The following is a 16,091-nucleotide window of genomic DNA, read 5'->3' as shown; positions in this document are numbered from 1 at the left end:
GCTCCCCAGGGTTTGCTCAGGCCACTTTCTTATAGAACCCAGGACCAAGAGCACAGGGATGGCACCACTCACCATGGGCTGGGCACTGTCCCATTGATCACTAAATGAGACAACGCCTTACAGCTGGATCTCATGGAGGCATTTCCTCAGCTGAGGCTCCTTCTTCTCTGATGACTCCAGCTTGTGTCAAGTTGACACACAAAAGCAGCTAGTGCACACTATAACACACTTTGTTTGGAAATACCATGAGGACAGCTAACTAACTTTGTATGGTAATTTACAAAAAGGGAGAGGGGTGGTATGGTGGTTCCTTTAACCTTTGCAGTCAGGAGGCTGAGGTAGGAGGACCTCAAGTTTCTTGGGTAGCATTGGCTACATAGTGAGTTTGAGACACGCCTCTGGATTAAGCATGGTGATCGTGATGGTGGTGGAGACAGAAAGTGAAGTCAGATACACTCTTGAAAACACATCAAAGATGAGACTGGGAGGTTCAGAACAATTGTGCAAAGCCCACGGTGTCAGGGCCAGAATTAAAAAGCAGTCATTTATTGCAGGATGCCTCTCTCTTTCCATTCTAGTGTTTCCTGGACCCTCCCATGCAGATCAGAGTAGTTTGTGGTCCAGTGTTCTGATAATAGTTCCTTTAATGCAGTCCCTTTCAAGATGTCTCACAGATCCAACAAAAGACAAAGACAGCTTCTTTGAGGAGGTGAAGAAGATGCTAGAGAACCTAGACATGACAAGAGAAACAGATAAGTTTATGAAATCAGACTAGTGGAACTGCAAGGGCTAAAGTATGCATCCTGCAGGCAGAATCTGTGCACCTGTGCAGGAAGCATGAATAATTGATCCTCTTTGCCCACCCAACGGAAGGGGATCAGGGTTTGGCCTGGGTCTAGCAAAGGGAAGTCATCAGAGAAAGCAATACTAAGTGCTGGCAGTTGACAGGTGGGCTTGACCGGGCACTTAAGTAGTAGAGCAGGGCTCCAGCAAGATGGCACTGTACTGGAGCGCCCAATGAACAGCAATCGCACAGTTGTGATCATTAGAACTTGAGCTCATTAGAACTGGATTAGCTTTAAATCTTAAAGAGCCTTTCACATGTAGCATCTTGTAGGAACATGTAAAAGCAGTGTCAGAAAAATGGAAATGTCAGAAAAATAATTTGGTCATTGGTACTGAACACCTTTGAGGTATTATAAATCTGGTCTCTTTCATGAGAACTTGTGGCTTTTAAAGTTTTCCTTTTTTATTCAAAGTCCCAATTATCCTTATTCTGGAAACTCACAGAACTCATTTGGTGGGACAGGTATGAGAGTGGGGACATTTTGATGTGGGATCAGCAAAGTATATATGGGTGGTTTAAGTCAAACAATTAAATGCATCCTTTGACATGCATTTAAAAATTACTGAATGAAAAAAAAATAAAAAGAAAAGGACATGACTGCTCCTAGGTATAATGGAGGAGAAAGTTTACTGTAGATAAAAGGGACATCTGGGAGAGTCCAGAGAGGATGTGACCCTGAGCCATGTGAGGGGGAGAAGGGAAGAGAAAGGAACAAAGGGCTGCAGCAAGAGGGCAAACGGTAAAATGGGGGTGGGTAGCCAAAATGGCTGCCTTAGATAGGGAGGAGCAACTCAGCTCCCTGGGCTGGAGAGTTCAGAGTAGGGGGCAAGGTGTGCCAGCCAGGAGGACACTGTAACTGGTAGGGACTGAGGAATGCTGGGAGAACCTGGCAGCCAGGCCCTCTTTGATATGTTAAATAGGCACCTCAGCCATTTGTCCCAGGGACTTAACAATTATTAGACATGTGTATACATATAGGTGGGTAAGTTTTATGTGTGCCTGTGAGTGCAGGTTATGTAGACGAGAGTGAGTCACCTGATGAGGTGCTGAGAGCTGAAGCCAGGACCCTGTAGGAGCATAAGTATCCCTAACCACTGTGTCACCTCTCTAGCTCACATCTGTTTTATAGTAGGGGAGTGTTCCTTCCAACTTCTCTAAGGTCAGGTGAAGTGTGCTCATTCCCGTGAAGCCACCTGGGCCAAAGTCCTAAGCAATATCCTGGAGTCAAGTAGAGGAGTTTGTGCTCCTCAGCCTGGTTTTCAGGACAGCTGAGTGAACAGTATCTCTCTGAAAACAGCTTTCAGAGTTCCTCCCTCTGAAACAGAACTGCTCATTTTAAAAACCCCTCATGGCGGCCTGGCAGTGATGGTGGTGGTGGCAGCGGCGGCGGCGGCATACACCTTTAATCCCCAGAGGCAGACCTCTGCCTCTGTGGAGTTTGAGGCCAGCCTTATCTACAGAGCGAATTCCAGGACAGGCTCCAAAGCTAAAGCAGGAAACTGTCTTGAAAAACCAAAACCAAAACCAAAACCAACAAAAAACAAACAAAAATGAATCCCTTATTCTGGGTTAATGCAAAGCAGTGACCTCACTGTCAGCACAGCTGATTGAGAACTGGGACTGAGAGAAACCCTGAATTTGAGTGGGGGAGGAGAACGTGGGAAGAGTTGGAAAGAAGGGGAAGGGGTGAACCATGTCATTATATTTTAATTAAAACAAAATATAAATATGTCATCAAGTCCAGCTGGAGTTGCTTGTCTGTTGCAAAATGGTCCATGTATTTTGGGCCATTTAAGACAATCTAATATTATAGTGAACAATTATTTACAATTAAAATTTCGTTACAACATATTAGATCTTTATTAGCATGCTAATAATTAAGGTTTTAAACACCAACACCTTCTCAACTAAATGGGAATCGCTATGCCAGCAGAGAAGCGCTGAGCTAGAAGTCAGAAATTTCTGGTAAGGAAAAAGGGGCATGGCTTGCCACTTCAGAGGAATCTTTCCTGAAACCAGGGATGTTCATTTCATGTTCCAGGGCTGTCTTGCCTCTGGCCTCCCTAATTTAATCAGCAAAGCTAGGAAGACAAAGGCAGCATGTTTGGGGACAATGGACACAGTTGGAGACAAAGAGTCACCAGAAAAGGGTAGGATCAGAGCAGGGCAGGATTGGACAGGACAAAAGGTACATTTGCTCTCCTTTGCTCCCATCCCTCAGCCTTGGCATTCTTAGTGAACCATCATTGTATGGTTGCTTTAGGCTGTGTCATATCAGGCAAGCGATGCTAATGTCTAGGATATATATGTATGAATATATACAACACACACACACACACACACACACACACACACACACACACACACACACACACGGCCAAAACATCACCAGGACAGCTTCCTAATGGTTAGATGATTGTCATCTTGAGGGAGTCTGGAAGAGCCTCTGGGTGATTTTCTTGATTACATCAATGGAAGTGAGGATGGAATGTTTAGGAAGAGAATAGACTGGCACTAGCAAGCAAGCATTCATTATTGATCTCTGCCCCAGCCAGTTTAAGTTCGGTTGCCTTGTCTTGCCCACCATGACAGATTGTCCTCTGAATTGTAAACCAAAACAAACCTATTCCTTCCTTAAGTTGCCTTTGTCAGGGCATTTTATCACAGCAACAGGAAAAGATTGAAAGACAAGCTTTAGTTATAGAGATCCAGGAGCTCAGTGCCTTTTCTGCAATTCCAATAGTAAACTAGCACATTTTTGAAGAATAAAATCTAGCTAAATCACTAAAAATTATTTGTGGCCTTATATATACTCTCGACTCCACATTTATATACCTATTACACGTTACCAGGCACTGTGCAGAGAACTTTCTAGAACGAGCAGGTTTGAGAGATGCCTCTGATTCAAATCTTGGAAAGAGGATGTTAGCATTTAGGTATTTTTTACTGGCCTACTCTTAGGGTCCTGACAGGATATATCCTCAGCACCCCACTGTGCACATTGCCTTATAATTTTTGGTTGTGAGCCTAGCCTTTAATGGCTGAGCCATCTCTCCAGCCCATACATTGCCTTATAAAAGGCAGGCCTTGCCCACCTCCCATCTCTTTCTCTTCCTTCACTCCCCTCCCCTAATAAACCTCCCATGTGGGCCATGTTGTATGGTGTGATTCCCGCCATTTTTAAATTATAGCATACGACTTGAGCTAATTACTTCCTGGAGACACTGGTAAGGCACGTGAGCACAGGGAACAGCTTAGCAACCTGGGACTCTACTTGGCTTGTATGCACTTACTTACTTTAATTAAAATACAATTACATCATTTTTCCCCTTCTCTTGCATGTGGCAGCCTGATCCCTTTACCTGCATGTACTGTGCACACCTCTCTGAATAATGCACCTAGCAACTTTGGACTCCCACCAAACAAACACACAAAGCCCTCTCCGGTTTCTTTTACCTTGACAACCATCAAATTTAGGTTCTATTCCAGTCTGTGCTCCTTATGTCTGGGTAGAATGTAAAGGCTGACAGCCCTGAACTGGTTTTGGATGCATGCTCAATAAGGCAAAATTATGGTAAATTAAATTTTAGGGACAATATCCCAACTTACCATCTTATATGTCTTTGCATAATTGGGTATGCATCATGGGAAGAGACATGCACTACAAATGATTGTGATCTAATCTATCAGAATAACCACACAAATTAAACCCCTAGTAATCAACCAAATTCCTTCTCTTTAACCAAATATGAGAGCCCCAAGCAGTTACTGGACCCCTCCTCTATTTTCTCATGTGGCCTGTTACCTTGCAATTTATTTTTTGATCGGTCCCAGAGGTTTGCTTTGAATAGTTCGTTTGCTACTTGTGCAGCCTGTGTGGATTTTTATTTTAGCTCTTTGAGACCAGGGACCTGGAAGCACTGAATCCCAAACCAACCTCTGGCCACACTGGGAAGGATAAGACTAGGGAGGCCAGCCACCAGAATCCTTGCTCTCAAGCCTGTTTAGATTCTTTCCCCCATCATGCTCTGCTACTTCTTTGGTACTCTGGCTTCTCCGATGTACAGCAACAGTCCAGATGTGCCCACAATATGGGTATAAACAGTGCCAAGTGACTGATTTCTGCTCAGTCGCCATCAATGCAACATTTTAACCACTTAAGAGTTTCATTACAGTCTGAATCTGAAATGTTCCCCATCTGATGCTGCTGTTTGAGGGTTCGAGTCTTTGAGGCCAGTCTGGCTGGGAGAGGATGGTCACACTGGGTGGGCCTTCAAAAGTCTGGCCAGCTCCTCAGTTCCAGAGTGCCTCTGTCCTGCTGTGCTGACAAGTACACAGCTGCCATTGCAACCTCTTTCCACCATGCTTCACCACCCAGGATGGGCTGAGACCCTCAGAAAGTGTAAGACAAGAGACCCTTTTTTAAGTCAATTTCCTCAGGCATTTTGTCATAGGAACACCAAAGTAACTAATAACAAAGTTTCAATTTTATTCACACACCTCCCCCCTTTTTTTGTGGGAGACAGCCACTCACTGTATAGTCCTATCTGGTCTGGAACTGTATAGAACAGGCCAGCCTCAAACTCACAGAGATCTGCTTGTCTGTCTCCAGGGTGTCAGGATCAAAGGCATATGGATATGTATTCAAGCTTAAATTATTCAGATTTTGTTTCTGAGGTAGGGTCTCTCTATTTAGCCCAGACTGTTGGGCTCAGTACCCTTCTGCCATAATATCCTAAGGACTAGGATTAGATATGCATAACTACATCTAATTGTGAAGTTGACTACATCTGGAATCAACTAAAACCTAAGCAGTTGCATACACCTGTGAAAGATTTTCTTGGATTATCTGAGGTGGGTCACCAAATCCAGGCTATACTTTCTGGTAGCAGCCTATATAAAAAGACACGGGGGGGGGGGTAGGGAGGGGGGGCTGGAGAGATAGCTCAGAGGTTAAGAGCACTGGCCGCTCTTCCAGAGGTCCTGAGTTCAACTCCCAACACCCACATGGTGGCTCACAACCATCTGTAATGAGATCTGGTGCCCTCTTCTGTATACATAATGAATAAATAAATCTTTCAAAAAAAAAAAAAAGACACGGGAGAAGGAAACTTGCTTTTTGCCTGTTTGCCCTTCTCTCTCATCCCAATACAGCCATCTTTTCCCATTGTGTTTATCCCTTTGTAGGATAATTCCTCTGCATTTGGTTATTTCACACTTGGGTTTCTCTTCCTTTACTCGTGTTATACCTGGTATTCAGGGATTTTAATTATCACACTTTTCTTGTAGAGCTGGATTTCTAATCCAGGGCTAAGCTTAACCAACACATACTTCATATGTCTACTGCAGTTTCTCAGGTTTGTGGTGGGTTTGCTTAGGGTACACTATGCTTAGGGATATTTCACCCAGCCAGACTTAGTGATAACTCTTGACAGTGTCATATGGACTCAGCTATTCTATTTTCTCACAGTGGATCTAGAAGGTTTGGAGACTGACTTTGATACTCAGAGGGCTTGAAATAATACAAAGTCTTTAATGGTAGTATAGACGGCTTCTGATATTTACAAAAGAAACAATGTACTTAAATGCAAATGTTTCATCTAATTTTGTAACATAGAATGCTAACTAGAAGTTTTGATTTCTAGTTTATGTATCCACTTAGTATGAAAGAAATAGTTCATCAAAATTCTTTTGTTCTTTTTGCAACAAGGTGTTGCTCTGTAGGCCAGTGTGGCTTGGAACTCACAGCAATCCTCTCATCTAAGCCTCCCCAGAGAGTGGGATTACAGAATGATCTACCATGCCAAGCTCATTTTAAAATTCTGATTCAGATTGCACTATGCTCACAAATCTGCCTGCTAGCCTCCCCATACTAATTCAAAACTGACTTAAGCAGTTACTTTGGAATATATTAAATTTTTACTTTTGTGGTGTTAGGATCAAATGCAGGGGGCTTGTACATGTACAGCAAGCACTGTTCCATGGTGCTTTCACCTCAATCAGTTATCTTAGAAAAAAAAATCACTCTTGATTATTACAAAATAGCATTTCCCCCTTTTTTTTCCAGTATAAGAATTTGGTGTTTTCCATGATAAGGTCTGCTCAGTTCCATCTGGCCTTGAACTTGTTTCTATCTACTGCCTATGTGCTTAAATTATAGGCATGTACCTCACTGCCTGGCTGAATTTTATTCTTAAATCATACTATTAAAGCTTTTTCCTGTGAGTGTTCTAATTGTATTATGCATTTTTAGTCATGGGGGCCAAGAGGAAATAGAAGAGTCCAGTCCATCTGGATTCAAACAAGCCAATTAAACAGCTGGACAACATTTGTAGACTACTCTTCCTGTTTTTTTCTTTTTCTGTTTTTAAATCTCAGATGTCAAGCAGGTCACTTCCAGGCTAGTGGTGTTCACTTCCTTCCTCGGCATTACTCATCCCTTTAGTCATAGGCATCATCTATTTAGAAATGGGATAAACGCTGCCTCTCATTTCTGCAAATATACTCCAGTCAATTTCTACTCTATAAGTATAAATTGTTCTCAATATGTCAAATTTGTAGTAAATGTGATAAACTCTTATTTATTCATGTGGCCATACTTACTAGGTGCTGACATCTAAAAAGCTCTTATTTTACCTAGTAAACAAAATAGGTTAGCATTAATTAAATACACAATTCATTGAGAAATATGAAAGGAACAGCTTACTGGTATTGAGTGAATAACCAATATGATAATGAAAAACTAGTTATTTAAAAGACAAAATTAAACATTGGAGAGCAGATACATTTGTGTTATAATATCCAAAAGGGTCACTGAAGCAATCCTGGCACTCAGGAGACAGGCAAGAGGACTGCAGGGCCAAACCAGCCTCAGCTGTGTAGCTAGAGCCCCAAGGATCACAGCTATACTGTGGGATCTAGAAGTCTTACCACAGTGCTAATGAGCTTCGCCCCAGAGCAAACAGCTACCTCATCTGGGTTTGTTTCTGCATTTGTAAAATGCATGTTCAGGCTGTATGATCACTAAGCTTCTTAAGATTTGCAGGTTTACCTGGCTTCCTGTAATGTAATACTTGTTCAGGGAAAGTTGCTCTTAAGCTAAGTTTTGGTCATGTAGGATACATAAATGTACCAAGAATATGACAATTGCTATCAGCTACAATTTCAAAAATTCACTTTTATTTACTTATTTAACAATTCATTTCTTTTCAAAATTTTATGTGCATAGATGTTTTTGCTTGCATGTACGTCTGTGTGAGAGTGTCAAATCCATTGGGACTGGACTTATAGACAGATGTAAGCTCCTATGGGGGTGCTGGGAGTTGAACCGGGTCCTCTGGAAGAGCAGCCAGTGTTCTTAACCGCTGAGCCATCTCTCCAGCCCTCTTTTTGATTTATTAAGCTCTTAAACTGAACACCTTTACATATAATCCATCAAGAAAAAAATTGACAATATGTATGTGTGTACACACACACACACACACACACACACACACACACACACACACACACACACGCACACGCACGCACTTATATAGGAGAAAGAACTGGTAAAAATCACCAAAGGCCCAGGTCCAGAAAAGCTTAACACTGATAAACCACTTTATGCTATAAATTTCAGATCTACCAAGAGGTAAGTTTATAGTTAATGAGCCTACAGAAAAAACAACCAACCAACCCACAAAGATTTAAAATATACAACTTAACATCATCTCTCAAATGACAAACCAAATAAAAATTAGCAGAAGGGAACAAATAATGATAAATTATCTCTTACTGAGATAAATAAGAGACCAAAGGAAACAACAGAAACTATCAATAAAACAGAATGGGATCTTTAAATTTGTCTGAGACAGGGAGGGTCTCCTTATGTAACCTAGGCTGACCTCAAACTTAGGACAAATCTACTTAAGCCTCATGAGTGCTAGGTTACAGGTATGGGTCTCCACACCCAGCCAGAGTTAGCTTTTTAAAAAGACTGACAAACCTTTACCTGGATTAACCAAGAAGTGAAAAGGGAGACATAATAACTAACATTATACAAGAGCTCATTAGGGACTATTGTGAAGAATTAAATGCTAGCCAACTGGAAAATATTCTAGAACAAATTTCTGAACACCCATGACCTACTGAAATAGATCCATAAGAACACAAAACTACCTGAAGACCAATGAACAGGAATCGAACTGCAGTTAAATCTCCCAACCAAAGCCCTATCAGATGGTTTCATGAATGAATTGTTGAAATTGAAAGAGTTAACATCAATTTCTTTCAAGCTATTCTAAAGGAATGAAGGGGAGGAAACACCTATTACAGTTTAAATGGGACCCCTCCATATATGTGAACACTTGGCATCTAGTGGAAGCGCTGTTTTTGGAAATCTTGGGACCTTTAAAGAAAGAAAGTATGGCTCAGCTGGAGGAAGCAGGTCACAAGGAATGGGCTTTCTGGGTTCCCACCCAATCCGAGTTCTGAGCTGAGTACTCAATCACTGTGCTTCAGTGATGTGACCAAGCACATTCTCCTGCTGCCACAAACTCTACTGTCCTGGCTAAGATGGACTATACTCTCAAATGCCAAGCCAAAACAAATCTCCCTCCTTCAGGCTGCTGCTTGTCAGTTATTTTGGTCACAGTGACACACTTTCCAAACCCATTCTAAGCAGCTGGTACCACAGAAGGACACACACAACACAAGGAGAAAACACCAATGTTCCTCGTGAACACAGATGCAAAAATTTCGCACAAAAAACTAGTAAGACAATCAGTGATGTATATAAACAGGTATGATGTTGAGAGGCTATGAAAGGATCCATGGATATATCTGCAACCAATGAGAGGCTTCATAACACAAACTAACCAATACCCTGCCCTTGGACATCTGGTTTCCAAAAGAGAATATACAATTTTGTTGTCAAAACCCTAAACCAATTAAGTTCTGAAAGATCACTTTAACCTAACAAAATATATATGATAAAGCCTCAATCAATGTCCCAGTGAGTGGGGAAAAGCTAAAAGCATTATCAATAGCAACTAAAGGCATCATGGGCACTGTTCTTACTCAAATACAGCATTAAAAGATTTAGTTAGAAAATTACACAAGAGAACAATATAAAAAGCATACAATAGGAAAGAAGTCCAATTATTCCTGTGTGCAGATGATGATTTTGTAGTTAGAAAAGCCTAAGAGTCCACAAATGCTGGAACTGATAAATCAATTCAATAAAGTAGGATAAAAAACCAATAGCTTTTCTATACATCAGTAAGAAATCTGTTAAAACAGTGGGTGGTGGTGGGGCACACCTTTAATCTCAGCACTTGGGAGGCAGAGGCAGGCAGATCTCTGAGTTCTGGGCCACCCTGGTCTAGGAAGTGAGTTTCAGCGCAGCCAGGGCTACAGAGAAACACTGTCTTGAAAAACAAAAAACAAAAACAACAACAAAAAGAAATCTGCTAAAATTATGAAAGCTCTATCATTCACAACAGCTATGACCAAACAAAATGAGTACAACTTAAACAAACAACTAAAGAAGTGAAAGTCCTCTATAATGATAGTTTACAAAACACTGATGAGAAAAATCAAAGAAACAAAAAGAAAAACGCAAATACCTTCCATGTTCATGCACTGAAGGAGCAATAATTATTTAAAATGTCCATATTACTTAAAGTGATCTATATTTCAATGCAATCCTCATCAAAATACCAGTATTATTATTCAGGGAACTAAGAACTAGAAATAACAATCCTGAAATTCATATGAAAGCACAAAATTCTTCAAATAGCAATGTTGGGCAAAATGAACAAAGCGGAACATTACAATACACTAAAAGACAAGTCATAACAACCAAAATCAAAATGCTATTACCCTAAAAAAACCACCTTCATCAATAGAGACAGAAATCCCAGAAATAAACATCCACACATCTCATAGCCAGTATATTCTCAACAAAAGTACCACACACATGCCCTGGAGAAAGGGCAGCCTCTTGAATAAACAGTACCAGGAAGCTGATGGCAAAAGGCTCCTTTCTTCTACCCCATATAAAAAGCAACTCAATGGTCTAAAAGAAAGAGCTGGCACTCTCAAACTACTAGAGAAAATAGAAATGAACTATTCTAGAAACTGGTACAAGCAATGGCTATCTGGATAGGACCCCCAGAACATAGGACACAATAGTAAGAATCCCATGTGTGACCATACTGAATAAATCTGTTCATCATTAATCTGGTCTTTTAATGGGCTTGTTGAAGATGTATGCCAAGCCTGGCTCAATAGGGCTGCTAGGGAACAGGCTCTGACCTTAACTCTGGCAAGTTTTAGAGTCAGGAAGGAGACTGGAGCTGAGGCGGTGATGGGCTGGACCACAACTTAGCTGGTACTACTTAGCTATGCATACTGCTAGCCCTCTGCAAACTTAAACCTAATGTCAGGACCCCCAAAATGGACTTGAAAAGAGGACTCACTGGATTTCTTTGCCTTTCTTCAATGTGGCCACATTGATCACTCCCTCTCCTCCCCCGAGTTACTTTTTACTACTGTTTAATTGGCTTATTGAAGACTTGGCTTATTGGGAGCGTCAGGGCTCAGGCTCTGACTCATTAAAGAATAACTACAGTAACAAGCAGATTAGTTAACAAGTAAAATGTGTCACACACCCACAACAGTATTACTTAAGCATAAGGAATGAAATCCTGACATATGCAGTAAAATGGATGAAATTAAAGAACATTATGTTAAGTAAATAAGCCAGATATAGAATGATAAGCATGGGATTTTCCTTTCTTACACAGATGCTAAAAAACTATCCTGAAAGTAGAATACTGGAGCCAAGCATGGAAATGCACATTTTTAGCACTTGGGAGAGGTGCAGAGAGGGAGGTGCATCTTTGAGTTTGAGACCAGCTAGGTCTACATAATTCCAGGACAGCCAGAATTACATAGTGATACCCTGTCTCAAAAATAAAATAAAATAAAAAATAAGTAGATAAAATAGGATTATTAGTGTTAGAGTCCAGGAGGGTGGTGGAAAATCAAAGTTGTACCTGATCAGTCCAAACATTCAATTTGTGGGAATACCAAACTAACCTTTTTAAATGGACAATTAGTATGTTACTACAATTTTTAAAAATATAGAAAACTTTAGAAATGTCCCATAAAAGTGTTTGATTTTTACTCTTTTAACGTGGGGGTAAGGAGTTCCGAAGAAGGCAAACAAGCACAGCTGAGTGATACATTTGTTGTTTTACTGTTAATTTGACATATCTGAACCAAAGCATTCACAATACTTGATATACTTTGAAGAATCATATACTATAGTCTTAGACATAACCACAGAACAAGCAGAACAATGAAAACTACATAAGGCCTTAAAAACATATCCACAGTGTGTATTATTTCAATTCTCATTCTTTACAAATTAGACTACATACCATTAGTTTAATTTTTATTTTACTTTCATTTATTCAGGCAAGATTCATTCAAGGAAAGGCAACTTAGTTTTTGTGTGTGTGAGCTTTATTTATTCATTCTTTTTTACTATACTGGTTAATATAAAATGTATGACATGTTTTCTCATCCCCTGTATTCAGGAGTAAACCCATGACATTTTCAGATAGTAATCCAAAAGAACAGGCCCTACTCTTAAAAACAGCCAAGATGGAAAGGGACCAAACAGCGAGTCTTGAAGAACAACTAATGGAGTTTCAAGTATTCATATAAGGAAGACTACTACAATTCTAATATTAGTCAAAATTGAAAACAACATTGCATACAAAATCATTCTTGAAGCCCTAAATGTCTTAAATAACTGAATGAAAATCTTAAGTAGTTGTCTCACAGTACCAAACATAAATCAGAACTAGTTAAAATTCAGCGCCATCAGGACTTCTCATTTACACGATGAATAGCTGGTAAGTTAACAGATGGCATAAAAATTAAGACTTCATTGTTTTTTAGGATAATGTACTATCATCGGAGAGTACAGAAAACTCAATGTAGTTTGACAATAAAATAACCATTTAAGTCTCTATCCCTGTACAACAGAGTATAGATCAACTCTAGTTAACTTGGGTGTTTTCATACAGTTTTGTTTTTTACAGTTTATTCTGAGTACTTGAATTGCTTTAGATATACAGCTTTTTGAAAGAATATTATATTTGTATATCAGGATATTTAATACATTGAGATGTTTAAAAATATTTATAAATTTGCTTTTGATATGCAAAAGCATTTGGCAATACTTTTACAGCATTTGATTTTATAGAATTAAAATTTCATACAGTACTCATCTTGATGTTTAAAAAAAATTCACAGAAAAAATATAAATTACACAGCCTGACTGCATGATACTGCTATTTCCAGTTTCTAGTTCTGGTAATTAAAACCTTCATTAAGTCTGTTAACAAATCATTACCTGTACAGTTATGAAGGCAACATACATGATTTGTAAACACAACCTTCAGGTTTTATGTTATTTACCAAGGAGTGCAGTTCAGCAAGAAAAGAAAACCCAGTATGCAAATTTACAGAGTAGTTTACAAATTTACCAGTTCCTGTGACACAAACTGTTTTAACCTCTCAAGGTATTGTCCGTAAAGCTCCACATCATTGTGTCCTGCCCCTTCAACCCACAGAGGCTCCACAGGTCTTTGGCAACGCTCAAATAATGCGAGGCCATGCGAAAAGTCAATGACTTCATCTTCAGTCCCATGAATTATTAATACTGGAGAGGTTATCTTAGAGATTTTGTCAATACTGGAGAGAAAAAGAGAAAGGAAGAAAAAAAATCAATGAACTATATAAAAAGGAAAGAAAGTTCCCTGTGTTAGAAGAGAAAATTCAAACATTAGAGGTGTACCAATCAGCTTTGGGGATAGAAGCCACTTAGGTCTGAGTAGGGTCCAAAAGCCACCCATGGTTCCCGTGAACTCTTCTGGGTGGAGGACATCACCTTTGCACAGCTCTTCTGCTTGAGTCACTCACTGTCACCCTTACCCTGAAACACCTTTCTACCGTGCTGAGTTTCCCCTAGGCTTTGAGAAGCACAAACCAAGGAAGACACCTGACTGAACTAATTTTATTCTGCGAGTGCAGAATAAATTTTATTCTATCAGTCACTAAAATTCAAGCAAAATGGTTTGGTTTGTTCTGGTTTAAGGTTATAAACTAACCAAAAGACAGGGAGAATATTAACATAAAAAAAGTTTAAAGCTGGAAAGCAGATGAATGTATGAAATAACTGATTAAAAAGATAAGTAAAAACATAATGTCAAGTAAACAGAAGGCAAAGTGAAGAAGCAAGTTGCAATGGAAAACCCCAGAAGGCCACGGCATTGCCATGGAGATGAGGGAGAGGGATTGAAACATGAAGGAATCCTTCAAAGTCTGTGTAAAATACAATCAAGTCCCTCTTTCCCAGACTTTTTGGAAAAGCTGAGTAACTTTCTTCCTTTAACTCTGGAAAGTCTGTAGATGCAGGACTCCAGTTTAGGGGAGAGGTACCACAGTCACACACACACAAAGGGCTGGCTCTGTGGGGCCTGTTTGCTTCTGAGAATTCTGGCTGGCAGGCTTCCTCATCCAAGGCAGAGAGTTCCACAGTGTTCTTTGCACAGTGTACTAGAGTAGTTCTTTGGTTCTCCTCTCTTACATATGACTAGATAGCCAAGAATGATGAGAAATTGAAGAGAACACATTAAATGTAGGATAGAGACCCAAACAAACAGAATTTTAGAAAGGCAACTTGGGAGGAGAAACTATGCAGAGGAAATCTTACAAACATGTTTCCTGCACCCTCCACCCTAAAGAGAATACTTTATAAAGTAAGATGGAATCTTATTACTCAGTGAAACTGCTAAGTAATCTCTGCCCTCTCAAGACTATTTCCTAGTAAGCAAAACAGAAATGTTGACCACAAAGAAATTCAAGATTAAAATAGTGTATTTCCTTTTCATCTATTTTTGGGAAATGTCTAGGTATGTCAATCATAAGAAAGATAGAAAGAATGAGTGAGTTATGCATCACTCCAACCAACTCTGTAATTCCCATCACTCAGCTAAACAAACTATGTTCAGTGGCCAGGGAGCCCCAGGGACCTACCAGTTTCTATATCCAACCCCTCACCAGCTCAGATACTAAAGTATTTACATGTGAGTATCACTACTTTTTTGTTTTTTTTTTCTTAATTAAAAATGGGTTCTAGGGATTGATCTCAGGTCCTCATGTTTGTAACATCTCTCTAGCCCAAGACTGAATAAATACTGCTTTCGAAATAACTTTTGTTCTGCTAAAGAACCAAGTGATAACTTGGCTTCTGGCCTTCCATTCACAAAAATATCCTTTGTATTCTTGCCAACAGAGGAAAGAAGACCAAATGAAAACTGCCAGCTTTTGCTATTCCCCTCTTGCCTGCTCTGTCCTTGAAAAAAAATAGGCCATTAACTTTTTTTTCCAAGTATGAAGAAGGCAGGTGGCAACCACTCGTCGCCTTGGAGAGCAAGAAGCAGCCCTCCTTTCAGATCTATCCACTACTGTGTATGTCAGCAAAACATACTCGAGCCACTTCAGTCAACCTTCTCTGCAGGCTCCATCCAATGGACTGGGGATCATTACCCAACTTCTCTCCACCCACCCTTCTTTTCTCAATGCTGTGCATCTCACTAACTTTCATATTGTTTTAGCACCTCAAGGCAACAGCTTTGTAGAATCCTACCTCCAACCTACTGCTCTGACTGTTAATTTATATTCACATTTGTTCTCTTATTTTCAGCACTCCTGCTCCTGCTTAGGATCTAAGGCCATTTCACACTCAAACATTTCAGCATTTGTTTTTTAGCTCTTCAAGCTAGTTTCCTACAATTCCTACGTGATTAATTACATGAAGTAGAAGCTCAATGGTATATCTTACTGGTTCTTGGAACCGAATGATTTTGAATATTGAACTTACTTTGGGAATGCATCAAAACAGTAGGTCTTCTTGGTATCAGGGAAAGCAACTCGCATTCCTGAGGTCAAAGGAGAATGGAGAATAACAGCAGCACTCTCATACCGAGCAGCAAGATCCACAGATGGTACCGTACCTATGCTTTGGCCATATATAATCACATTTTCAGGACGAATGCCGTATCTAAGGAATTCACAAGTTCAAAAGATATAGTTGACTAGAAGGAAATATTCCATTATTCTAAAAATTTGCTACAGAATGTCTCACAATAAGACAATGCCAATGTATATTTCTAAATTTAAA

The 16,091-nt window shown here is 39.9% G+C and overlaps 1 protein-coding gene across 1 annotated transcript in view; it reads right to left on the bottom strand.

The window, feature by feature from the left end:
* Nucleotides 1–12,069: 12,069 nt before the first annotated feature.
* The window catches only part of Abhd17b (abhydrolase domain containing 17B, depalmitoylase), a 36,851-nt gene continuing 32,829 nt past the window's right edge, over nucleotides 12,070–16,091 (bottom strand). Inside the window, exons 3-4 of the mRNA XM_036207493.1 lie at nucleotides 15,792–15,971; nucleotides 12,070–13,600 (exon numbers count right to left, since the gene is read on the bottom strand). Coding sequence (XP_036063386.1) covers nucleotides 13,381–13,600; nucleotides 15,792–15,971 — 400 coding nt within the window. The 3' untranslated portion in view covers nucleotides 12,070–13,380. The remainder of the gene's footprint in view (nucleotides 13,601–15,791; nucleotides 15,972–16,091) is intronic.

This window comes from Onychomys torridus, chromosome 1, assembly GCF_903995425.1.
Source record: "Onychomys torridus chromosome 1, mOncTor1.1, whole genome shotgun sequence".
Classification (NCBI taxonomy): Eukaryota; Metazoa; Chordata; class Mammalia; order Rodentia; family Cricetidae; genus Onychomys; species Onychomys torridus.
This window is presented reverse-complemented; position numbering and strand designations above follow the sequence as displayed.